Raw genomic sequence first — 25,004 nt, 5'->3', positions numbered from 1 at the left:
TTTGTCGTGCCGTCCATGCACAGCACACATACACGTTATAATACATCCGCCGGCCTCAAGATTCTCCATTTAATAGAGTGCTCCTCTTTTGTATTGTATCTCGCCAACTGGAAGCAGCCGCTTCCAGCCGGCGCCCGCCCGCCGCAACTTCACCGCGGCGCACAATACGCCCAATTTGCACATAAGCCCGTCCATCCTGTTGCCGGCTCTACCGAATTGAACTGACCGGATACGTTCCGGTTCGCAATCGGTTTGCAGGCTGTTTAATTTGTTCTTTCCAGTAGGATGCGCCCTGTCCTCTGCTCGACTAGATGTGCCAGGCGCTCATGCGTCGCACGCACTCGACACATTACAATTTATCGCTAATGCCATTAATCGATTGCTTTTTTATTTCCCCATCATCACTCAATACAGAAACGATGCGGCTGCAATACACTTTTCAGCCTAGCTGGCGTTAAGGCGTTAATAACTGCTGCCGGCAGTCGGTGACCTTTATACTGGAGATACACAAATTTATACACTTTATTTGTATACACAAACACTTTATACACTTTATTTCTGCACATACTTGATATATATGTATAGGTATGAAAGGTACAATGATTATATGTACAAAATATAAATTTTAGATATTGTATATAATATGTCATACTGATACATACTATGTGTGCATAAAGTATACAATATCCTTTATATGTGCTGTATATAAAGGATATACGGTATATATACAATATTATACATAGGACTGTATATAATATAAGATCGTATAGATTAAGTTTCATTACGACGAATATGAATATGCTGCAAAGAAGGCATGTTCGATCTCCCGCTGTCTTGTCCTATCGTCTCCAGTGCATTATTATGATTGTGGCATATGCATGGGAGTAAATAGCCTAGCGCACAATGGCCGTGTGATGTTGATTGTCAACAGAATAATTGTAGCTAGCTTCCGCCGGCGAAATTAAAACGTCCCTGTCTATACTTGCAACACTGGCTGATGGTGGATCGTCAAGTGGAACGAAGCATTTACAGCCGACAGATGTCTCCGCTTCTGTTCCGCCTGTGTTTGCACAATACACGCCATACAGTAATACAGCCAGTGCATCCCCAGGCGCTTATTCACCACGGTACACAATTATTTCAATCGCGCTCGTAACCGTTTCGACGCGACGCACGGGCATAACACTATTATCAGGGTCATCGCCGCTTCCACAAAACCCTACAACAAACACACGTCACTCCGTATGCTGACGCTAATCTGGTGCGCGTCGTAAATAAAGGCTAGAGTACAGTAGGCAATTCCCGGTTGAGGCGCGTGCGGGCCGCCCAATCTCAAATGAGCATCTACAGATACGCCGAATCCAATCTGATTACATTATCCTGCAGCAGTAAACAAGCGCAGCCGAAAAAATTAACGCGACGCCGTTTATTCTGGTTTAAACTAAGCACACGGAAGACTAGAATAATGCAGATCAAACTCAATCACATTCTACCTTTACACTGCTTTACATATATAATATTCGTTGCGAGAAATCTGTGACCTTTAACGCTGCCAACAGTTTGTCGAATATAAGCGGAGTAATTAAGTAAGCTAAACACAGTGATTGTGCTGGTGTTCAATGGAATGAAGGCGGCGAAGATGGGCGCTCGTGCGGTCAATCTGCTGGAATGCTGATTGCCGGGGACGATGCGTGGAGGCTGTTGTCGCAGCTTAACCCGGCTAATCATCGCGCTTTGTCTCGGGTATCGCCGCTGTCGCGGATGAGGCCAAATTGCTTTGCCCATTAAGCTTCTTTAAGCGCGCGTTTCAGCGCTCAGGCACTGGGCTGCGCAGCCGGCGGAACTTGAAGCGGAAGCGGCATGGCGTCGCGATTCAGCAGAGCGGAAAGAGATTGCTGCCGTCGCTTCCCGGGGCGGTCACCGCGGCGCCGGGGGCGTTACCGCGGAAGAGGAGACTGCCGGCCGCGGAGGGGCCCAGCCCCAGGCCCCCGGGAGGAAGGGTCAGGTGGGGGTGCGGGTGTAGGCCGGGCGGGGCCGGGACGTGGTGCAGCAGACCGGGGAGGCGGTGGGGGGCGTGGTTGGCGAAGGCCAGCAGCCGGCGCAGCTCATCGATGGCGTTGGCCTGCATGAGGATGTAGTTCTTGGCCAACAACAGCGTGGCGATCTTGGAGAGTTTGCGCACCGTTGGCCCGTTGGCGTACGGCAGGACGCCGCGCAGTTCGTCGAGGGCGTTGTTGAGGTCGTGCATGCGCTTGCGCTCGCGGCTGTTGATGCGCAGACGCAGCTCGCGGGTCGGTTTGCAGTGCAGCCCCCCGGTGGCGGCGGCGGCGGCTTTGCGTGCGGCGGAGGAGGTGGATTTGGAGGAAGTCCGTTCTGAGTCGTGGTCGTCGCGGGAGGGCGACGAGGCCAGGCTCTCGTGGTCGGGTAGGCTGCCCACGCAGTCCAGCTCCATCTCCGAGTCGCGCGAGTCCGAATCGTGATCGGCAGCGACGGCGGCGGTGTGAAGCGCTTCCATTTTATAGGCCTTCCACATGCCGGCGTTCACGGTACAGAAAGCGACGTAAAGGTCACGGATGCCGGCGAGCCTGCAATTAAGCATGAACCGTTCTAATCTGGATTCCACCTAGCATTCGACAAAGCGCATGTACAAATACGAGTATAATAGAAAATATTATCAATGCTAATAAAGATCTTACTACCTTGTACTTCTACAGATTGTAGTGAACAAACACTGGACAATGATTAATCTTATGCTTAAACACACGCACCAGCCAATCACTCTCCAATCAGGCAAGTTAAAAGTGTACTTAATTGACAGTGTGCCGAAACTGCCGTTGTACCTTGGGCGTGGGAGAGTGCTGTTAGCTGATTGGCTGCATGCGCAGCCGACTCAACGACTCGCTAGTCTTTAGGTACAACCATGCACCGTGCTGCACTCTGCACTGCGCAGGTGACTGTCACTGACGCAATGCACTTCCATGGCTATGCATGTACAAATGTTTGTCGGTAACTGCTATGACTGTATAGCTGAGCAATCCGATTACGTGACATGTACAAATATGCACGTATATATGCGGGTATTGCATACCTGAGAGTATCAGCAGTGTGTGACGACGCTGTTGCCGGCAGAGTGCGCGCTTGAGCGCGAGCTGAAGGCCGGGACTAACGAATTACGGTAATTCACTGCACTCGCAATGGATGGGAGCGGACGCGGGCCTGATTGCGCTAACTCGCGGCAGGCCGTCGCGGCAATTCCATTTCCGCCACAACGTCCAATTAATGGCACAACACGACCAGACGGAGCAGCAGCCGATGCAGCGCCGAATGACGCCCTTCTTCTACATTAACTACAGCGGAAGCTAATAGTCGTATACATAGCACAGGTCACAATTAAACGCTCCACCGCCGAATTAAGCCGGTGCAGAGTAAAAAAAGGTTTATCTAGATGACAGAAACCGAGGAGTAGAATAAGGATGGGTGTAGCCCGGGGGCGACGCGCTAATGGTTTAACATGGGATCGCGCGATGGAATAATTCGCAAGATGCCGGCCAAACGTTGCAACGGCTGTCGAGCGGCGCTGCGGATGCGATCGCCGTATTTAAATAATAACCGATTACTTGCCGGCTCCCGCGTGTACGCTTAAGATTCGGCTGGACGCTGCTTCTGTCTATATGCTCAGCGAATGGAGAGCGGAATGGCCGGCAGGCATGCCGCATCCGTCGCGCAAATTCCCAGATTATTCCGAGGTTATCCGCGATATCCCTGATGTAACTCCGATCGGCGCCGCAACCCACTAACGTCCCACATACGCATACGCAACACTAGCTCGTATCCGCGCCAATGGCAATCCCATTAATCCCCGACAAATAGCCGCGATCGTTTGTTTAAGGCTTTAAGCCGGCGATGAGCGGCGTGACAATGCGTAATTCCCCTTTAAACACGCTGACATCTTCCGCTACTGCCGCGCATGTACAGGCAATTCCCCGCAGATTGCCATTACTGGTGTGTATCAGGAGCAGCGTACGTGATTGCGGATTGTACAAGGGAGGAATACTTCTACAGCCGATACAGCCGGAAGTCGGTTAAGAGTTAAGACCGGCGTTGGGCGCGTGAAGAGGAAGACGCTCCGGCGCGGCTGAATGCCTCTCGAGAAGTATCAACGAGTTAATTGATCGAACAACTATCTATCTGTAATTCTGTATGCTTGCCCACAACATGACTGTACATGCGCCGGCTATTCAGCGGTGGCGCCGATTGTATCCACTGTGCTCTTCTCAATCGGAAGCGGGCTCCCACTGGCTACTTAACACTCGTACGACAATACGCTATTCTACTCGTACGGATACTGTATAGTGCTGTACATAAGTGCTACACTTGCCAATTCAATCCGCTCGGTCAACACAGATTGACGCCGCATGCCGCTATAAACACAAACGCTGCACTGCTGCATACAAGGGGATCCGCGGCCATGACCTTTACACAAATTATCGACGTTAATTATCAAATTAAATTTTATTTACGGATTTATGACTTTGTTTTTACTATTTTATTATTTGAAGTTAATAGATATTTTATCCATTTGTGATTTATATTGATATGTTTAAAGTTGATGTACCTATATATTTCGAATAACACATTTACGCATATTTCTATTAGGTCCGTGACCTTTACACGAATTAACGGCGCTAATTAATGTATATACTTGTTCTGTTATTAGTACAATATTTGGATATATTGTACTAAATACTGCTTCTTATTATTTTGTTATTGTCTTATGTTACTAATGTACATGTTTTATTTTTATATATACAGTATTAGTTTATAATGTTAATTTGTCTCTGTACTTTATTTAGTACGATTAATATCTTTGGTAAAACGTTTTGCCAGTTCACGCTGTTGGTAAACGTGAATTTATCCAGAGCCAAGTCTCGGTTTTGTTGTGTTTCCCTGTCGTGCATCGTTGCGGTGAAGGAAGGGAGAGCGGATTGTTGCGGGCCGGGGAGATTAGGAGCGAGTTGACACTTGTCTGCGCGGATTGGTTGCACTAGTTGACGTTTTCGCGGCACTTGGGGACAAAATCCGATTAATTGCTTTTATTCCGCAGCGGCACGCATTCACTGCAACTGCTCTGTCCAGAGCGGCACAATCTGCTCCTCCTCTTCATCTGCCGCTTCCCGCTTCCCGCACACACCAATATACAGTACCGACATATGCTCTGTTCTGTGGCGACTGCAGCGTAACAGAAGCGGCGAGGCCGGGGATGAAATGCATCGGCGCTGTTAATATCCGCTGGCCGAACCGGGATTGCAGTGCTTGCCTAACTAGCGCTATCCCATTCCCCGCGCCTCTATCTCTCCTGCGAGTGAATGCGAATGCTCAAGAGGCGCGTAACGCAGGCACTTGAGCATAACGCCGACTGATGCGACCATATTGTTCCCGCATGTGTCCGCATGTCGCGCCCATTGTGCGCGCCATCTGCTGACCGGCGCATTATCAACCATAATACTTTCATCCACATAAACACGGACAATTAATGACACATCCAGCAAAACACACCAGATTGCACATCCCTCCATCTATCAGCTATCCATATATATCGATATTCGCATTACATTATTAATCAGGCCGCGCAGTGACCTTTCCGCATCACACAGTTACGATGCGGATTTATTACCGGCATTATGGTTACTAGAAAATAAAATTGCTAATTGTTCATTGTACAGTGAGCGACGTGTTTAAGAATTTTTATCACTGCGGAAAAGAGGCGTGTTGTGAAAAGTAGGCCAACTGGTGCTTGACGGACAGTTGGTTGATTAAATATACGTATAATTCAATTAACCAGTGTGCACTCTCACACGGCCACTGCGCTTGTTAATACAGCAGTGACACTATAAGAAAGTGCGCGTGTTGATTGCAGGGTGTTTATTTAGAAACGGGATAAACACGATTACTCCCTGGATAGCATATTGTGCGAGCATATGTTGGCGAACATAATTTTATATATATTTTTATGGATTATTATTGCTGCAACAGCCGGGCACATGCCGCTTATTACGACCGTCCTGAAATGATGCGTGGCCGATGTGTTGTTGCGCATAAGCGCCATATATGCTGATCAACAGTCGAATGCATGAGCCGGGCGAATTCGTTAGTGCGGGAGTGAATGATGGCATCGATGAGCGCGGAAAGTGCGTAATGGGGAAATATGGCGGCGCTAATTTGGCCGCGCTAATTTATTCTCCCGCTCGACTATGTAACAAGGAATGCCTCCATCCCGATTGCCCGTTGTATCTGTATACTCTGTATTGCCGGGCCTCTCGGGCGCACTAATCAAAAAATCAATGATGACCGGCCCGCGCTCGCAGATTTCGGTGAAGAGCGATCTGTGGGGCATACGCTTAAGTGCCATCGGCACTTGCTTCCATTGATTGTCAGCCCGACACAATACAATTGCCATTGCCACCAGAATATATTACATGTATATGCGAGGCGAGGCACAGACAATCAGTAAATCGCTTTCCGATGCATACGATACAATATGTACATGTAAAGCTAGCGCTGTATCTGCTAGAAACAGCGAGGCGTCGGGTGCCACCGTGCCAGAGCTGATTTGCATGCAATATGGAATAATAACTGCGTCCATCCGGAGCGGCAATTCCACCGGCGCCCATCTCTGATGACCGCGCTTCATTCCTCCTCCATATATACAACCCCACCGGGACCATCCGCTGACCAGCAACGAACCGGCAGCCAGCGGCCACACTTTCCATTCCACATATGCAACGATTTTTACAGCTGTTTTACCGAATAAACGCCCAACATGAGCAAACATTGTCACCGTCCTTCTCATGATCAGTAACAGAGCATTTCTCTTAAACGCATTAGCACTGTAGTTAAGTACAGTACTTGTATACACAGTACGCCGGATAGGCAATAAATTGCTCTTACTTCTTAATATAATATAGAAAAAATGATACTGTATTCTTGATAAAAATGGTACTTATTTAAAACAAATAATAGTTTAACTCCTGCCATAGCGATACGCCATAAAGGTCACCAACAACTTCTACTGATAGAAACGGTAATTTATTATGTGGACATTCTTCTACATGGAGTTATTTTCAAACAAGTGTTTCTGAGTACATTTCAGATGGATTTGCCGAGAAATCTACTTGCTTTTGCGTTAAGTTGTGCAGGAAATAGTGATTCATTGCAGCCGGCTGGGAGCAGGAGCGCTTGCTTGGGATGAGCAAATTGTTTATTCAAATTGCTGGCGATGAGATAAGCGGCTGATTGTGCGATGCCGGCGGATCGATGCTGCGAGCGTATGTGGCCAGGAGATCGACAGCCGGCATTGTGAGCGGCTCAGAGGCATTCTCCGGCGGCGCTGCCGGGACAATTACAGAAAGGGAACAAGATGCACTTGCCGCGATACAGGGAGCCTGGTTATTCTGCATTGAGCAGCCCGCGCGAGAATATAATTGTGCCGACTGGGGATTTATGTTTCTTATTGGCTCCATCTGCTTGACATGCCGGCCGCTGATAAGCGCCTCCGCTGGGGCCGCAATATATGGTGCGTTACAATGAAACAGGGACGCCGCGAAGGACGCCGGCAAGAGCGAGCGATCGGGCCACTCACGCAGCAGTCAGGCCAGGCCGACCATTTGGCCGGCCATATATCAGCCAGGGCCATTTCCGCGCGCTGCCCGAACCCCATTGACGCAGCCGCTGTGACGGCAATATTCCGCGAGTAATTCGGCAATCTGCCATTTATCTTTTACCGCTCACTGTCGCCCATTACTCAAGCGCCAATCGTCCGCCAATCAACGCATACCGCGCACCATCCTCAATCGCAAATGATGGTCTCCGCAAACGCAAAAAAAAAGGTCACTAGTCAACTATTTCCACTGAAAAGTCCCACATTCAACGCAAACTATCTGTACAGGAATCAGCGACTGCAGTCAAGAGCAGACCAAAAAAGAAAGGAAACAGGACACGTTCAGTTGTAGAAGGGGTTGTAGGTGACCCAGTGGGCGTGGTCGCGCTTCTTGGCGTCCTCGCTGCTGGTGAAGAGGGACTTGAAGACCTGACTGGCCGCCGGGTCCGTCGCCACCGAGCGCTGCGCGATGCGCTGCACGTCGGCGTCGCGCGCCGAAGGGTGCTTGACGCTGCTGCTGGTGCGGGCGGTCTTGGACGTCGTGGCCTCCTGACTGTTCCCCTCCAGCGGCCGCTTCTTGCCCTCCCTGCTGGCCTTCCGCTCCGCGCGCCGCACATTCATCGCCTCCCGCAGCCGCTCCACCTCCTCCGCCGGCGGATTCAGCGGGATCACTTCGTCACCCGTGTATTTGTTAGGCGAATTACACTGGAGAAAAAACAACAGAAAAATCAATCATTTGGACCATATCTCGATGAAAACCATCAAATGCTACGAGTACTTTAGTAAAACGCAACAAATAAACATTTCCCAAATTAACGAAAGAAATCATTTCCAAATAAACTGCGAAGTAACAGTTAACACTGTGGTGTTCTACCATACGAAGTAAAACATAACTGAAGTAAAAGAAACTGAAGTAAACACATAATTTAAATTAAACGCCATTTTATATCACCGGACTTTAATTCCCTTCGTGACAATTGAAAATTCAAGCGGAAATTCAACGCAGCCAACACATAAAACTATTTAATCCACCATTAATATTAAGTCATTTCTACAAAAGAAATATGAATAGTCGAAATCTGAATCTAGCGAACTGGGAGTGGAGAAAGCAGTTGAACTTACGCCAGGGCATGTGTCGGATTTGAGTGCTTTCAGTGCGCGATCGGAGAGGACACAGCCGCAGCTGCGCAGGAAGGAGAAGGGATGTCGGCCGTTCATTTCCAGCCCCGTCACCGGACAGACCCACAGACACTTGTCGTACGACCCGCCGTGCTCGCCCTCCGCACTGTCCGCTGACACCGTCAACTTCAGTTCGTACACGTCCTAAAAACACGCCATTTATATTAATCTTATAATTTTTATCATTTATGATTTGCAGTATCAAAAAGCCAGCATCAGAGATGCGCTACTGTTCGAGTTCCCTGTACACCAACGGTAAATCACAATCTGCAGCTACGGTAACACATCACGTACGACGTACTATCGATTTCAAGCTGTTTTACGACTCGTGGAGATCGCTACTGTTCACATTCCCTGTACACCTACCGTATCTGCCAATACTCGGCTACAACTCCGTATCACCTGCGCCGTGTTTCACCTGAACAATGTCAACAAATTCTTCAGGAAGCAACAAACGGACTCACCTTGAGCGATTTGATATGGTCAGCCAGGGGGGAACGGGACTTTTTGGCGAGGAGCTGCTGGAGAATGGCATCCTTGTTGTAGAGACGGCCCAGATCGCAGGCGACGACGGGCTGGCGCAGAGGCTGCTGCGACAGCTGGCAGTGCTTCCATCTGGCCGCGGCCTCTGCGTCCTTGTCCGCCTGAATCAGCAATCAAGTGACTAGTGAGCACTGGGGATCAGTCAGCCAACTATTCCGAGATTCAATCAGATAACCAAATCAACGTTCCCTTACCTGTTTGGGTCGCTGCTTCTCGCGCACCAACTCCACACGTCGAGGAATGCTGCCACCGTCGTTTCCCATGCTGATTCAATCAGGATTAAACTGGCTGAACTAGCTTAGAGTAACGATCCTGCTAACCAACGAACCTTTATCGCCAATTACAAAAGGAATCCACTCTGTAATTAATTTCCAACTGGCCAGAAGACGATCATCTAGTCGAAAACAAATCCGGAAGTGAAATCTACGAAGATAAAGTATACTGTAAATCATAAATGCTGGAATGGAGTAATTGGTCTAACGCGTTGGGGCGGGGCTAAAGGCTGGGGCGTGGCTAAAGTGCGGCAGTTTACGGTGAACTTTGCCATAGCGCTTACTGGGTAAACATGGCTTGAGCCAAGCCAACCCAGTATCATAGAATCTGAGGCGTTGTAGTCAAGTAAGAGCAAAGTTATGGCGAACATTTCACGAAACTTTTATATTAAACACCTAGTACGCCATCATTGGAATATAAAAGAGATATATTTGCCATACATCTTGATGCATTCGCAAAGTGAAAAAACCCAATATCTTGACCAGGCGCAGTGTACCAAAGTGGTACTTGTTAGCACTAGTTAAGTCCGTAGTGCGTAGTTTGCGTCCGGTGGGATAGAGGGCGAGGGCTTAAACCAATCACTCCATTGAAAACAGGAAAAACAACTCGTCAGTGTACGTAAATCAGTAAACGCGCTTTAATACTGTTACAGTAAATGTAAGCGCCAACTTGGGCGGATGGCACAGTATAAAGTCTGTGACAGCAGAGTACAGTGTCGCTGGGATCCGGGGCCCAGCTACGAAGTTTTCAACTGCTTCCGGTCTTTGTATGATTGTTCCCTTTTCCTGAGGTATTTCCGTTTCCCATACCGCTGAATCCTTCCTGGTCTGGCATGGCTTACTATGGCAGTTGTACGGTGTCGTTCAGCCAGCCACCCGCAGCTGACGTATGGTTTCGGAACTGGACTGCCATTAGTCTTATCCATCGATGCTGCTGAAAATTGAGTGATGTTTTCTGATAGCGATTTCTTGGAAGAACCGACTTGGGTTTCTTAATTGATAGCCAATCTAATCAACGGCGCACACATTGTTGCCGGACAGCTTCATTTATCTTCAGCGAGATAGTGCGAAGACGCTGCTGAAGAATGATAAGATTGACGAGGTAAGCGGTAAGCCATATAAGAGCCGCGCCACTGTCAGCGTTTTCTTCATTGCTGATTGGGTCGGGAACTATTTGCATTGTCCGCAGTCATGCCATCCCTCTCGAGCCTCCTCATCGTGCTGGGCCTGGTCCTGCTGGCCAGCTCGGCCTCCGCCGCCTCCGGGAAGAAGCCGACGGACCGATCGCGGGAGTACGCGTGGGTAACGAGCGAGTCGTTCGCCTCGTGGCGCTCCATCCTGCAGAACAGCTTGCTGGGCCGCGAGCAGGCCAGCACGGGCGACAGCACCTGCAGCGTCTGCAAGCTGGCTATCGGGACGCTGAAAACCATGCTGGCACTGCCCTTCACCTCCACCAGCACGCTGGCCGGTCTGGGCGAGAACATCTGCAACCAGCTGCAGATCTTCGCCACGCCCAAGGGCTGCAAGGGCGTCATCGACGCCTACGCTGACCAGGTCTTCTACAGTGAGTACTGAGTAGCCACCAGTTTGCATTTCCGAGTTTGCCTTGATCAAGAAAAACTACCGTTTGGAAACTGTGGATTAAGTAATTTATTTTCTCAATTTTTTAACTGATTGCATTTATTTATTAATGGAGCTTTTAAATTTATTCGTTTTTAAATCAGTTTGTATTTAATTGAATTTAATGGTTAATGCAGCTGTTCTTATTCATATTGCAGTTTTTTATGTAATTCCTATTTAAGCACTCGTACTTCTTTGAGTTTAAATTTCAACGCTTAGAATTAATCCCTTAAAATTCGCTTTTGATTTCAGCGCACAATTACCTATTTGTGGTTGCAGTTCTGAAGCGGACCAAGTACTCGGCGGGACTGCTGTGCAACCTGCTGACGGGGCTGCAGTGCGAGGAGGACGAGACGGTGCTGCACTGGAACGTCCCGCTGCCCGCCGTGCCCCGCCCGCCCCTCCCCGACATCCGCCCGCCCGCGGCCGACGCCAAGAAGCTGCGCGTCCTCCACCTCACCGACATCCACTTCGACTTGTTCTACCAGCCGGGCAGCAACGCCCACTGCACTGATCCGCAGTGCTGTCAGGAGGACAGCGGTGGTGAGTGCTTGCTTTTTTGCAACTGCACTTTTGCAATTAATTTAATTTAAATTTTAACTAATTTAATCGAACGAGCTAGTTGGTTGATTTAAACCAAGTAATCAGAGTATGAATTTATTTTTAAATACCTTAAATACTTTTTGAATACTTAGTATTATATGACCAGTTGAAATTAATTGAATTTTCATTGGTTTCGTTTCATTGATCTGCATTGATTTGTTTGACCTTGTGGCGCTCATCTGCTTGTCAGTGGTGGTTTCCTTATCTCTGGGCACTGCGTCCGCTGTCCCTATCTAATCGTCCATGTGCGCTTGATACCATTGCACCACATTTTTACGGTGCACTTAATTATCTGCAATGTTTTCCCCTTGGTGATTGGTGTGCGATGTGCCAATTATCTTGCGCGGCATCTTTTCATCGTTATCTTCAATTACCTCCACTGATAAGCGTATAGCTTTTTAGGTTTTTGTTATTCAAATAAGCATTCCTTTGTTCGCCTGTTATGATTTACGGCTCATTTATTCCGGAACAGCTACCTATCTTATTATCACGCCAGATAACACAGTGGAATTATTGCCTTTTAATTAATTACTGCATTAAACAGCAGTACAGTACAGGAATTCACAATAAATAAAAAAAACGGATTTAAATTTTATAACTGGCATCACGACATTAGCTTGGTAAATCAGCGAAAGTCTGGTAAGCTGATTTGATTCGCTTTTCGCAGATGTTGTGGGACGAGCGGCCGGTGAATGGGGCGACAGCGGCAAGTGCGACGTCCCGGCACACCTGGTGGACAACATGTTCAGCTGGATTGCCAAGAATGATCATGTAAATTATTTAAATACGATAGTTTACCCACTGAATTTAAATAACTACGTGTAGTTAATTGCACTGCCGGTGTATAAATAGTTCGACTACATCCTGATGACCGGCGACCTGCCCGACCACACCATCTGGAAGCAGAGCCGCGCGCAGCAGCTGGCGGTGCTGGACATGACGGTGGAGTACCTCAAGCGCCACTTCCCCAACACGCCGGTCTACCCCGTCGTCGGCAACCACGAAAGCGCTCCCTGCAACACGTAGGCCCCTCGCCACATTAATGATAGTGTCTAGTTGCAATTAATCACCACTGCAGTTGTTAACGCTGGATGCTGCAGCTTCCCGCCTCCCAATGTCGGCGGCTCCAACACCATCGGTTGGCTGTACGACGCCCTGGCCGACGCCTGGAAGGACTGGCTGCCGCAGGACGCCCTCAGGACCGTCACAGCGTAAGGACGCTTCACAGCCGTGGACACGTTGGTTGACCTTAAGTAGAAATAATTAAACTTGATCGGCAGGGGCGCGTACTACCGCATCAACCCGTACCCGGGCCTGCGCATCATCTCGTTGAACAACAACTACTGCTACAACATGAACTTCTTCCTCCTCATGAACACCACCGACCCCAACGGCCAACTGGCCTGGCTCATCAACGAACTGCAGGCCGCCGAGACCGCCGGCGACGCGGTGCACATCATCGGGCACCTGCCGCCCGGCAGCGGCGACTGCATGCGCACCTGGACCGACAACTACCTCAAGATTGTCGCCCGGTACGGTTTAGTTGATATACCGACATGTTGTGTTGACTGAATTCTGACTGGTTGTATAACAGGTACCAAGGCACGATCCGCGCGCAATTCTACGGCCACGAACACAAGGATAACGTTCATCTTTACTTCGATCCCGACTTCCCCAACCGCGCCACCGGCGCCGTCTATGTGGGGCCCAGTGTGACTACCTACACCGGACAAAACCCCGGATTCCGCGTGTATACTATCGACGGCGACTACGCAGGCAGTTCCTGGGTAAGCGACAGCGCGCGACGGTCTTTATTTGCGCCGGTTGCAACGAAAAGTTCCCTTAATTCAGGCGGTTCTGGACCATGAAACCTACATCGCCAACATCACGGCGGCCAACCTGCAGCCGGAAGTGGGCCCCGTGTGGTACAAGGAGTACAGCGCCAAGGAGGCCTTCGGACTGGAGCAGCTGGAGCCGCGCAACTGGAACGCCCTGCTCGACGAGTTCGAGCGCGACGACGCCAAATTCCAGACCTTCTTCCGGTCAGATTGTACTGGCACTGCTAGACGTTGTAAGCCTTTTTCTAAGTGATTTTAATTTGGACAGGTATTACTGGAAGTCGGACGACACCTCGGTGAACGCCGGGTGTGACGCGGCTTGTCGGCACCGTATGGTCTGCCACATGCGGCCGCGCCACCCCACTTGCGCCTTCTAATCCGCTCCCGCACCGTGATATCAGTCTGCAGACTACGGTATTTACACGCTGGTCCTGAATTAAACTGTGCTAGTCAAAAAAAGCTCCTTCTTGGTATGGTGTTTTGTGGGAGCATGTGTGTAGTTAAAGTTAAACCAGTCAGTTTGGAATAAACCTGCTGATGAGAGTGTGTAAAATATGTGCGCTTGACTGTGCAATATTAACGAGAAAATTATTATCGATTATAAAATATCAATAAAGGGAATAAAGGATGGATAAAATGAGCCATTATCCCGTGCAGTTTCATCCAAGCGGTGGCACGTCGCCGTTGTCGGCGAAGCCGGGAGAGTCCGGGCGATTCCGCACCGGCGCGGAAAATCTGGAATGTAGTGGGTGTTCTGCGAGAGTGCGCTGCTGGGAGCAGATGTGCAGACTGCAGCTCTGCTTCGCCGACGGCTCCACTTCCAGCAACGTGTTGCTCGTCCTGCTCGCATTCTCCACTGCCGTGTTCCCTATGGCAGCCGCGCACTTCTCACCGGAACTGGCCACTGGCCGGGCATCGCGGGCCTTCATGGTTGCGCTGACCCGCTGCGCAGTTCGGTTGGCTGCCTCAGCCTGCAACCGGCATTTAGCAATTGCATTAGTGGTACTTTTCCGCTGATTTTGTTCGCACCTTGGGCAGCGTCAGCACCAAATGACCGCTCGTAGACGAGCGCTGAGCACTGCTCTGACTGGCCGCAATTTCTTCGGGCATTCTCAATTGCAGAATCTGTTTGCAGCACAAACGAGGTGTGCTTGCTACTGCGTCGTGGGATTTTTTCTTATATTTTCTCACCTTCCCTTTTACGGTGATTCTCACATAGTTGGCTTGGATATCCACGTCGATTAACGACGTATCCAAATGCCTGGAAACTGTATCCTTTATCAACTTCCGCTGCATACTGCAGCTAAAATGACCCTATTCATTTTGGTATTTGTGAACCAGATAAGTATAACTCGAGCAATGCTGTCGCTCCTAACGTCTATTTTTATCCATTTTTGAACACGTAACCTCCAATAATTATTATTAAAGTAATTAAACCTACGAGTACGAACAGTAGTGACAGAGATGCGATGTACTCGTACATACAACAGGCATTCCTTTTATATAGCTTTACGCTGGCACATTCCTCAACGTAGACGTACCGGTAAATAGGCACATCGAGCAAAAACTGACAGTTTTCCTCGTCATCATTCAACTGATATTCCAGCCTGTACAGATAATTATTACCTGATAATTCCCATATTAAATTATGTGTCTACACTCTACACGTGTTCAGGCAAAACTGCGGATGCTACTCGCGACGATGGCAGTGCAAATAAAAAGCATGACAATAAAATAATCAGAAGGACAAAATATCATTACCCATAATCATTACAATTACTTGTATTATTACGATTACAAACTGACCACGCTGTCATATAAACTTTAGTACAAGTGTGTACGTGGAGATGTCAGTGTAATGTAATGTGTACCTAGCCTCGTTAACATTGAGTATTTGACCGGACTTGCTGACCAGCTTGACGGTCCGTTCTTCGGCTTCTGCGCCACACAGAACCGCCTTGCATGATCTGCAACAAGACCGCTTTACACACCAACCCCACACGCAGAATGCAGAAAGAATTTACTGGAAAACTGTACAGATCAACGAGGAATCAGGAAACGTCTACTAACAACGATTAACTGACTAGCGCTGACGGATTAACGTCGGCTGGGAACATGCAGAGAGGACTGTACAGAAGACAGATGCCGAATGAATCACGGAGCGAAGAGTAGGAGTCGGTAGGTACTTGTGTCTAGCGGCGGCGGTCTGGCCGAGGGCGGCGGCGCGCAGACGCGTCATCTGGCGGCGGTACTCGGGCGACCAGGGCAGCCGCTGCACGTCCTCCGCCGCGGACAGCTGCCGTTCGTTGTCGGCGCGCTGGGCGTCCTTAGAGAAGGAAGCCCCGTCAATCACATTCACTCGACTCAGTTAGGCGTGCGAAAGAGCAGCGCGTCGGTGGCCAGCGACAGCGAACGCACCCGCTTCGTCTTGTACAGGTGCTGCTGCTTGATCACGCGGCTCTTGATCTCCAGGAACTCCTGCAGCGCCGCGATCCGCTCCGTCCGGCTCACTTCCTGCCCGTCCAACACCTGCCAATGGCCACCGCACGCTGCATTAACATTTCATTACAAACCCACAACTGTTATTAGGTAATACGTTCACAATAAAATATGCTCATCCTATTATTATCATTTTCTGCTTCCGCTTTTCGCCATTTTGTAATGCAAAATAAATTACGAAGAGCATCAGCACGTTGTGAAAAAAAGGCGACCGTGATTACCTGCAGGAATTCTCATTTTCGTAGCCTACACACCAGCCGCATCGATTAGCAATTGAGCACTGAATGAAAGCCGGAAAACCGCTTACGCAACGTGACGCGACACAATTCTCGGAGACAATCGTGAAATAACAGTCTGGCGCATTTCATAACTGCTGTGCATTGTGATTACTGCTTGTTATGCGTTACTGCACACTTGGCGCAACATTACAGTACAATGCAATGTTGGCAATGCGACGCTGCAGCATGGCTGCGGCCTTCTGCAACCCAGGCTGACAAAGGAACAGCGATCACGAGCGCCGACCTGACCTCAACCCTTACCAGGCCCTGACGTAACAATTTCACAAGAAACCTAACACAAAACCATAAAAATGCCAATTTTCGACGTGTGATACTGAGATCCAACTGAACAAAAAATTTTATATTTAAGAACAATTTTTATGTAGACATTTTTTCACGTTAAATACAGTAATCACATAGATATAATTTTAATCTACTCTGTAATTTGAATACCGGTGGCGCTAACCAAACATTCTACCGGAAGCGCACAGACGGAAATGATGTCATTCCCTAGCGGACGGAACAATGCAATCGCTGTTTTCACCGCGACAGCCCTTATCATCGCCAGCAAAATGGCCGTCTTAAATTCCCTGCTTATCTGTTTACCTGCGCATTGCGAACGATAAACGTACCTTGAGGTGGGGCAACGCGGCGACGACGTACTGGCGATAACCGTCGAACTCCGCGCACGGATTACCCGTCAGAAACCTGCAACCAAACAGCTGCAGCAATTTCCAAAACAAATACAGAAAAACCCGAACGAATCGCCGTCGATTAATCAACCGTTAACATGAGGGAAGCAGTAGGACTGCAGCGGAAGTAAGGATAAAGGCACTTACAACTGGTCGAGGCAGGCGTTCTGGCGCAGATTCTCCACGGAGGTCAGGTCGCCGATGAAGTTGGCCGTCAAGTCCAGCTTCTGCAGCGACTCGCAGCCCTCCAGGTTCTCGATGCGCTCGATGCTGTTGAGGGCCAGATTGAGGTACTCCAGCGCCTTCAGCCGGTTCAGGTTCTCTGCAGTTGGCATCAAGAGAACATTACAGCCAACAGCGCGGATGCCGCACACTTTTGAATAATGGTCTACCGATTTTCTGGATGCTGTTGCCCTGCAGATACAGGATCTTGAGGTCCTTGCACCACCGCCCGATGTCGTCGATTCTGCAATGCAGTCGCCTTTCAACTCTTAACCATACCACCAACTACTAGGAATCCCGCCGGGCAGAACCATTTTAAATTAAGCCGAAATATAAAGATATCGACAATTTCCGACAACGAAAAAGCAGATATCACTGGCATGATGACATCGAGAAATTAATTCTGTTACAGTAATACTATACTGAGAAGCTGGAATATTATCATGCTGTTTATTATCAGTGTTATAATATTATTTCTTATCATCATGGATATTATCCACAAGAGGCTAAAGAACTGTTAATATTATTATCCAAAATATTATCCAAGAGAGTTTTAAAAAAAATATGATACGTACGCGGACGCTGTTTCTGTTGTCAGTTATTTTTTACTACAAGTATTTATCTGGCTATCATTGTGCATGATTGTTGAGTGCGGCACTGTGCGTGTCATGCGTATCTGGCACCTACAAGCTACCAAGACGGTACGAAAAGCGCGGTGCTTACTCTTCGAGGTTGTCCTGGTGGAGCGCCAGCTCCTGGACGGTGTGGATGAGGCCGTCGTTGTGTTCGCAGCGCTTGCGCAGCAGGTCCAGCGTAACTGCAACCAACGCCAACAAACGTCTTACAATTGTCAGCTCGACTAGCTGACAAGGCTCCTGCTTCGCTCCCTCTACACTCTACAGACTATTTCCCTCCAGCAGACATTCACAAATGACAATCACTGCATTATCCGTTATCGGCGCATTATATTCGTAATGATGAAGACACTCGTTACGGCTAGCCCACAGGACGCAGGTGAGTCTAATCTGCGAGGACGCAGGATCATGCAGCCAGCTCTGCTTACTTCTCGTCATTGTAATTTCAATCCGCCCCCTGCGAGCTGCAAGTGGGAAGGATCACGATGGAATCAGGAGTGCACACTGCACAGCTGCACGACAGTACTATCCAACTATGATACTATATCCAAGGGATCCTCGCGACCACTTCGCGATCCGCACAGTCGCCCCAACACTGTCAACAACACTTTACAACAGCTAATTCCTGTCAGCTCAACTATCAACCAACGAACGACGGGAAATCAGCCCGCTTTCCGCACTCGGGATGTCAGAGACTCGCGGCTACGATTAATGCAGCAGCGATCGAACCTCGCAGCGACAGATCAAGTTCGGATAGATAAATTAATGATCAATCTTCCACAACTACTCCCATCCAGCTTTTACAACACTTATAACACAAACGCAACGTTGATTCACCCGCTCACCCAACAAAATCAAATCTGCACTGGAAACCTTGATAAGAAACACAAACAACAAGGACTGGCTACAATGAACAACGAGCTCTAAATGCCAAGCGAGCAACAACGCCAACGAACGCTGAGCAGTGAGCACAGAGCCGTGGTGTGAAGTTGTGAACGGTGAAATTTGAATGGTGTCAGTGTCGCCGTCGCGGCGACACGTAAATGATTTACTGTACCTATCAATGATTTCACCGGAAATGCGTCATTCTTCATTTTATGAAAATGATCATTACCTAGTATAGATACGACTCTCAAGTCCAACATCGCGGAAACGTACAGTAATTATTTTATTCATTTATCTTTATTCCTAAATAATTATTAATTTTGGCACAGAAAATTAAGGGAGTGTATCGTTCGTACAAGTATCTATATAGGATATATCTATAGATAACGGCATGTGCGCCATAATATTTTACTAAAATTAATAACTAACAAGTATTTCGCACTTGTACAGCTTATTGATGTTGTTTGGACGTAATAATAAGTACTAAACAGGTTAATAGTTTTATTTGCAAGTATGAAGTACATACAGTACTTGTAAGTTGTAAGTAGAAAGTAGAAACTGTAGAATTAACTTGCAGCTTTACCAGTTACGAGTACATACTGACGTGGGTAAACATAATTATTAAATACCTCTACAACACTTAAATTCTCACAATATCAGTGTCCGAGTGTCGTTAATTATCAGTTTAAAATGATAATACTAATAAATATTACAATAATAAACTTTATATCGTTATTGATTAAATTTTTCACTTTCTACAGCACTGTACTTGTTGGACTTTACCGGTGTTCTTTTTCACGATCGATCGTACATCACTACAGTAGCACAGTGTACCCTACTTACCTTAAACCGGAAGGAACAAATTCACAAAACCGCAACTGACTTTCTGAATTCTGACTAATTAAATTTTAATTTATTCTGACAATACAGTACTGTACTGAATTAACGACAAGGCAATTTTTGTACATTCTGCTTGTCTACAGACTACAATGTACGTGCTTACAGTACGTGCCGGAAATCCAACAAAAACTGATGGCTTAATAATTTATCGTTAGCACGTATTACGTAAGTACTTAAAATTTCGAAACGTCATATTGACAGCAAATTTTGTTTGTTGTTGCTGGGCTGCAAGATTGCGAGTTACAAGCTTACAGCTGCCATTGAATCTAGGAAGCAAATTAATTTATGATTGGTAAAAAATTATATTAAAATTAAATAACGTAAGCTAGTTAAATAAATTTTGAAATTATTTACTTAGAGGTTTATACTGCAATTAGAATTTTATGTGCAACTCTCTTTATACTGTATCTATATTGTATACTTAGTAAAGAAAATAAAATAATACGTACTGTTTTATGTATGCCGTAGAAACTACAAACTGTAAATAATTATTAAGAGTTGCCTATTACCACTAGTAGTGCTTGTTTACAACTTTAGTTACTTACTGTCTTTACATACAGCAGTTCAGCTTTGTTCTGCATATAACATTCCATTTGCTGCCGTTTTAATAATAATAATTATTATTATATAGATATTCAACGATATAAAAGTAATACTACCGTATGTACCTACGCTAATGTAGTACAACAGCACTAACTACACAGTACACCGTTTGCACGGAAATCAATCAGCATTCTGCTGCTGCTGCTGCTGCTGCAATCATTTTGTGTGTTTCACTGTTTAGTCACTTTGGTGGATTTTTCGATTTTGTCACGTTCTTGATTAACGAACCTATTATATTATAATATTAGAAATATCTTTTGCTGGTTTTTCGTTATTGCAGGGACAGTAGAGGTGTGCACAGTTCATTTGTGAGAGGGATTTGATGGCTGTGCGCTGAGTCGCTGATAGTCATTTGACGTGGATGGTTCTCCGTTGGGTGCATTATTTGTATGAAGGAATTGGGAAGTGTAACTGCTTGGCAGTAGCTGTTGGTAGCGATCTGGATGGAGTGCCCGCCCGACAAGTGCAGCACGAAGCGGGCAGCAGGGAATAGCATGGCCCGGAGCAGCGGGGCCCCGTCCGTCAACCGCGACTACCTGTCAGTGTCGGGCAAGTTCGCCTCGGAGCTGCGCAAGGCCCGCACTCGCAGCCGCGAACTGCACCAGACGGCCCCCAACCCCGGCCACTGTGATCGTATGCTGTGCGCCCCGCTCACTCTGTCCCTTCTCTTTCCCTGCCCCCCTTAACACTGCCTTTTGCAGGCCCCTCCAAATGCGCCGCCCCTGCCAAGCCCTGCGCCCAGGTGCTCAAGTCCAACCTGGTCAGTTTGAACTTTGACGCTGACTCACTCCAACGCTGCTGCTTTGAGCTCTCTTGACGTCTTGCAGCCCGCTTCCTCCGACAACTCCTCCTGCGAGCGCAGCAAGGCCTCCTGCCGCACCCGGAACCTCAGCCCCTGCAGTTCCCGGGGCTGTGCAGCCGCAGCAGCGCCCGCGGCGGGTGACCAGCGGGCGCGCATGCCAACCGCCCCGGACGCCTGCCGCGGCCAGCTGCAGTCGGCGACGCGCGATAACTGCGCCAAGGCCATTGCCAGTACGCTGCGCAAGGCCCGCCACTCCCCGCTGAACGACACCGAGAACTGCGGACTGCCGGGACTGGTCAAGCCGAAGGGCAACAACGCCCTGCAGGAGCTGGAGGACAAGGTGGACTTTCTCAACTGCCAGGCCCAACAGGTGCGCTGCATTAATGGTTACAAGAATTAATATTTCCTACGAAAAGCCAGTTATTGTACTTCTTAAAACATTCCTGTAGAAAAACAATAACGAACGCAGTAATACTTGTTCAGCAATATTTTGCGTATTTTTTCTTGTGATTTATTTTGTTGTTGTTTATCAGTAATAATTCATTTGTATTAAAATAATAGTGTGTCGGAACTGACACCACGACAACGTCAGTGGCATTGCATGCAGAATTGCTGTGTTGCGTGGCGCGCGGGAGAGAAAAAAGTTTTCTTCCTGTTTGTGGGTGAAACCGTGAAGTAACTGATGGTCTTGTTTCTTGCAGCTGCTGAAGCAGTTGAAGCGCGAGCAGGTTGAGCGCGAACGCATGGCCGAGCAGTACGACGAGGCGCTGGAGGAGATCCGGCGACTGCGCGACCGCGAGCGCCACCCCAACGCGGACGCCGAGGCGCGCCTGCGCCGACTGGAGTGCGAGCGCGACGAGGCCACGGCTAAGATGCGCTCTGCCCAGGTGGACAGCGAGGAGTCCAAGTGCAAGCTGGATGTGTGTACTTGTCGTTCTCTGACGGTGTGCAGGAAATAAATCGATGACGTGTGCGATGTTTGTAGCGCTTGACGGACGACAGCTGTCGCGAACGGCAGCGTCTGCTGGACAAGATCGCCACGCTGGAGCAGCGCATGCACGGCCGCGAGGCCGAGCAGGAGGAGTTGTCGCGCCGGCACACGCGCACGCTGGAGACCCTGGCCAAGATGGAGACGCAGGCGGACGAGCAGAAGACGAAGATCCTGGTGCTGGAGGATCAGAAGCAGGAGCTGCTCAAGCAGCTGGACAATCTGGGGTCAGTTAGTGGTGTCTGTCGATTAAAGTGGCATGTAACTGAGGAAGACGGTGGGTTTAGGCTGTTCGTGAAGGATCTGGAGGCCAGCAGCAAGCAGCTGCACGAGCGACTGGACGAGAAGCGCTACGAGGTGCACGCGGCGCGCGAACGGACCACCGAGCTGGAGGAGCTGCTGGGCCGCGTGGACCAACACCTGCTGCATGAGCGGGAGCGCAGTGTGCAGCTGCAGAACGACGCCTACCAGGCGCAGCTCAGCGGCCAGCAACTCCGCACCGAACTGCGCAACCTCCTCAAGAAGAAGCCCAAGACCGACTGCAAGTGAACTGCTCTTTCTTTCTTGTTACCCTATTTCCGGTCGTTTTTGTTCCTTTCCATTGCCTTGCTCATTCCTTTCACGGAGCCTGTTGTTACGGGGAAAGTGGGCGTCTGTGTGTAAATAGGGAATTAAATGTAATTGAAATGGATTGGCGCAGCGTGGCGGGCTGCATGGCGGAAATGCGTCAGGCATAATGAATATTGATGAGGGAAGGGAAGGGGAATTGCGGCGGGAATGGGCTGGACAGGGCAGCGGCGGTGTAACGGCCCCCGGTGGGCGGGCGACGCGGCCCAAATGGGCCCGCGCCGGGGTGGTCCGGCCCGGCACGGATATAGGGCGATAGGAAGGCAGACGGGACGGGTGAGCTCCCCGGGGAACGCGACGGGGACTACCGCCGACTATTTGCAGTATCGGGCTGTTGGCTCATTAGGGCGCAGCACATCCAGCACAGCAGGCACGGCGAAATGGGACGTTGACAATCAAAATGGCCCGCTCCCCGTTCCTTACTTCCCGGCTATCGCTGTCGCTGCCAGACAGATCTAAACGCGCGCTATTATGAACAGATTGCCTTCTGTCTCGGCAGGACAGGACAGAATACACAGGCGCTGTAAAGGCACAATCTGCCGGGAAATGGACCGGACAGTGAGACAGGCCAGACAGGCGGCCATTCATGATTCATCCAGCCCATCTATTCGGCATTATAGCTGTACTATCCCGCTGCTGACTGAAATGGGATACTTGCTGGCTGTACAGTCATTAATAACCATCACACGGACAGCGGTTTAATGAGTTCCTCTCCGGGAATCGAATGGGAATAGGAACTGGATCCAATGAATAACTGCACATTGTACAAGTAGACTGAAGTAGTCACAGATCATCCTACCGTACGTGTGCACATGCACCTAAAAAGGGCTAAAATAAAGGGAACAAGATGCAAATGAATTCTAGTTGAATATGAATGTACGAAGTATGTTAGTAGTAGACAGAGATTTGGAATTTGCGAAACATGTTGTGTTGTTGTCTATACGTAAACCTGTACAATATATAGATATGCGTTCTGCATATTTCCGGTCTCGCCGAGGATCTCGCTGAAGTCAATGCCGGGAATGTGGAAGAAAAGCCCGTGGCGGGATAGTTCTTTAAAATAGTGAGAATTAAATATCAGTTTTATGCCCATTTTGTGCTCACACTACGGTACAGCGATTGCAATATGTTGTTAACGTTAAGGACGTTGTACGTGCATGCCCTTATCCGTCATGGTCAATACTCAATAGCAAATATTAATTATATGCATGCATATGCATAACAATAAAAGTAATTAAATGTACCATGGTGGCAGTTGCAGTCGGAATACAGGTGGATCACTGGATAGTGAGTGGTACTCGTCGACTCGACGTGAGCTGATTATAATACCGTCATAACGTCATTGATTTACTGTAATTATTTGCAAGTATGCACCCATACATTAATTTCATGCAATGGTGTAAGAAAATTAATTTTCACGTACCGCAGTTCTCAAACCCGAAAAGGCGCCTACACGACTATACACGGATATGAATTATTAGTAAGTACGTATGTTATATCTATACGCACTTACTTAAAGTACGTATGTTATACGCACTGCAATTGGCTATTTATACGAGTATCACAAGCCGGAAATGATCAGTAATTAATTTGAGAAAGACCGTAAAAACATGGCTGGTCTTATTCAGGCAATTGACTGTTGTATGCCAATAAATATATATTCACACGAAGCGTTCTCCTCAAAAGAAAAGGAACGTAATGAGATTAATAATAATATATATATAAATATATGTATTTTGTGCATTGTAAGCAATTTCTGTATGTAGTAATACTTATTAAAAAATCAAGTACATAATAATATATAAGCTTTACGCTATTACGCTGTATATCTGTATATTTCTCAGTTTGTATATAAAGCTGCAAATTGCTGCATTATTCAAAATGGAGTAAGTAATTTGAATGTTCCCATATGGATAAAAACTATAAATGCAGTATTACCCGCTTAAATTATGTCGGACAATCGCCGGTACATGCGTGGCTAATGGCTGTGCAAGTGGAATTGTATACAGTACATGATTCACAGCCTGAGCTATCGAATAATCCCGTTTTATTATCCCGATTCCTGATGTCCAGACTGCCGATGGGGCTGAATACCATGAATAAAGCCCGGTTAGTACTCGTATGTACGTAGAAATACAGCAAGTTATACTACACGTATCTG

The 25,004-nt window shown here is 48.1% G+C and overlaps 5 protein-coding genes across 5 annotated transcripts; 2 read left to right on the top strand and 3 right to left on the bottom strand.

Moving 5' to 3' along the window:
• Positions 1–1,436: 1,436 nt before the first annotated feature.
• Positions 1,437–3,917, bottom strand: LOC129595967 (oligodendrocyte transcription factor 2-like). Its single transcript, XM_055493104.1, has 2 exons — positions 3,089–3,917; positions 1,437–2,585 (listed from the first exon to the last, which is right to left on the bottom strand). Exon 2 carries the CDS (start codon positions 2,531–2,533, stop codon positions 1,874–1,876), a length of 660 nt encoding a protein of 219 aa, XP_055349079.1. The 5' UTR covers positions 2,534–2,585; positions 3,089–3,917; the 3' UTR covers positions 1,437–1,873.
• A 3,837-nt stretch (positions 3,918–7,754) lies between these two features.
• LOC129595966 (replication termination factor 2-like) lies at positions 7,755–9,826 on the bottom strand. The gene is made up of 4 exons (XM_055493103.1): positions 9,574–9,826; positions 9,301–9,480; positions 8,780–8,980; positions 7,755–8,362 (listed from the first exon to the last, which is right to left on the bottom strand). The coding sequence occupies exons 1-4, from the start codon at positions 9,640–9,642 to the stop codon at positions 8,000–8,002; spliced, it is 813 nt and encodes a 270-aa protein (XP_055349078.1). The 5' UTR covers positions 9,643–9,826; the 3' UTR covers positions 7,755–7,999.
• A 967-nt stretch (positions 9,827–10,793) lies between these two features.
• LOC129595965 (sphingomyelin phosphodiesterase-like) lies at positions 10,794–14,352 on the top strand. The gene is made up of 9 exons (XM_055493101.1): positions 10,794–11,215; positions 11,551–11,814; positions 12,542–12,645; positions 12,727–12,896; positions 12,975–13,085; positions 13,155–13,406; positions 13,469–13,661; positions 13,726–13,916; positions 13,981–14,352. The coding sequence occupies exons 1-9, from the start codon at positions 10,843–10,845 to the stop codon at positions 14,087–14,089; spliced, it is 1,767 nt and encodes a 588-aa protein (XP_055349076.1). The 5' UTR covers positions 10,794–10,842; the 3' UTR covers positions 14,090–14,352.
• On the bottom strand, positions 12,512–19,093 carry LOC129595968 (dynein axonemal assembly factor 11-like). The gene is given in 12 exon segments (XM_055493105.1): positions 12,512–14,683; positions 14,742–14,837; positions 14,904–14,973; positions 15,254–15,319; positions 15,584–15,679; positions 15,899–16,068; positions 16,071–16,241; positions 17,122–17,197; positions 17,329–17,503; positions 17,574–17,647; positions 18,127–18,220; positions 18,467–19,093. Coding segments are annotated over 12 exon segments (1,410 nt in total). The 5' UTR covers positions 18,477–19,093; the 3' UTR covers positions 12,512–14,371.
• A 1,303-nt stretch (positions 19,094–20,396) lies between these two features.
• Positions 20,397–22,941, top strand: LOC129595923 (paramyosin, long form-like). The gene is made up of 6 exons (XM_055493056.1): positions 20,397–21,059; positions 21,128–21,186; positions 21,254–21,598; positions 21,930–22,148; positions 22,214–22,443; positions 22,504–22,941. The coding sequence occupies exons 1-6, from the start codon at positions 20,870–20,872 to the stop codon at positions 22,763–22,765; spliced, it is 1,305 nt and encodes a 434-aa protein (XP_055349031.1). The 5' UTR covers positions 20,397–20,869; the 3' UTR covers positions 22,766–22,941.
• Positions 22,942–25,004: the final 2,063 nt, after the last annotated feature.

This window comes from Paramacrobiotus metropolitanus, unplaced genomic scaffold, assembly GCF_019649055.1.
Source record: "Paramacrobiotus metropolitanus isolate TYO unplaced genomic scaffold, Prichtersi_v1.0 Parri_scaffold0000084, whole genome shotgun sequence".
NCBI lineage: Eukaryota > Metazoa > Tardigrada > Eutardigrada > Parachela > Macrobiotidae > Paramacrobiotus > Paramacrobiotus metropolitanus.
This window is presented reverse-complemented; position numbering and strand designations above follow the sequence as displayed.

Coding starts and splice junctions, on each gene's coding strand:
- LOC129595967 (XM_055493104.1), bottom strand. CDS start 2,533: ATGTGGAAGGCCTATAAAATGGAAGCGCTTCACACCGCCGCCGTCGCT.
- LOC129595966 (XM_055493103.1), bottom strand. CDS start 9,642: ATGGGAAACGACGGTGGCAGCATTCCTCGACGTGTGGAGTTGGTGCGC. Junction 9,481..9,573: donor AGAAGCAGCGACCCAAACAG/GTAAGGGAACGT, acceptor TTGCTGATTCAG/GCGGACAAGGACGCAGAGGC. Junction 8,981..9,300: donor ACCATATCAAATCGCTCAAG/GTGAGTCCGTTT, acceptor GCGTGTTTTTAG/GACGTGTACGAACTGAAGTT.
- LOC129595965 (XM_055493101.1), top strand. CDS start 10,843: ATGCCATCCCTCTCGAGCCTCCTCATCGTGCTGGGCCTGGTCCTGCTG. Junction 11,815..12,541: donor CTGTCAGGAGGACAGCGGTG/GTGAGTGCTTGC, acceptor CGCTTTTCGCAG/ATGTTGTGGGACGAGCGGCC. Junction 12,897..12,974: donor GAAAGCGCTCCCTGCAACAC/GTAGGCCCCTCG, acceptor TGGATGCTGCAG/CTTCCCGCCTCCCAATGTCG.
- LOC129595923 (XM_055493056.1), top strand. CDS start 20,870: ATGGAGTGCCCGCCCGACAAGTGCAGCACGAAGCGGGCAGCAGGGAAT. Junction 22,149..22,213: donor AGTCCAAGTGCAAGCTGGAT/GTGTGTACTTGT, acceptor CGATGTTTGTAG/CGCTTGACGGACGACAGCTG. Junction 22,444..22,503: donor AAGCAGCTGGACAATCTGGG/GTCAGTTAGTGG, acceptor CGGTGGGTTTAG/GCTGTTCGTGAAGGATCTGG.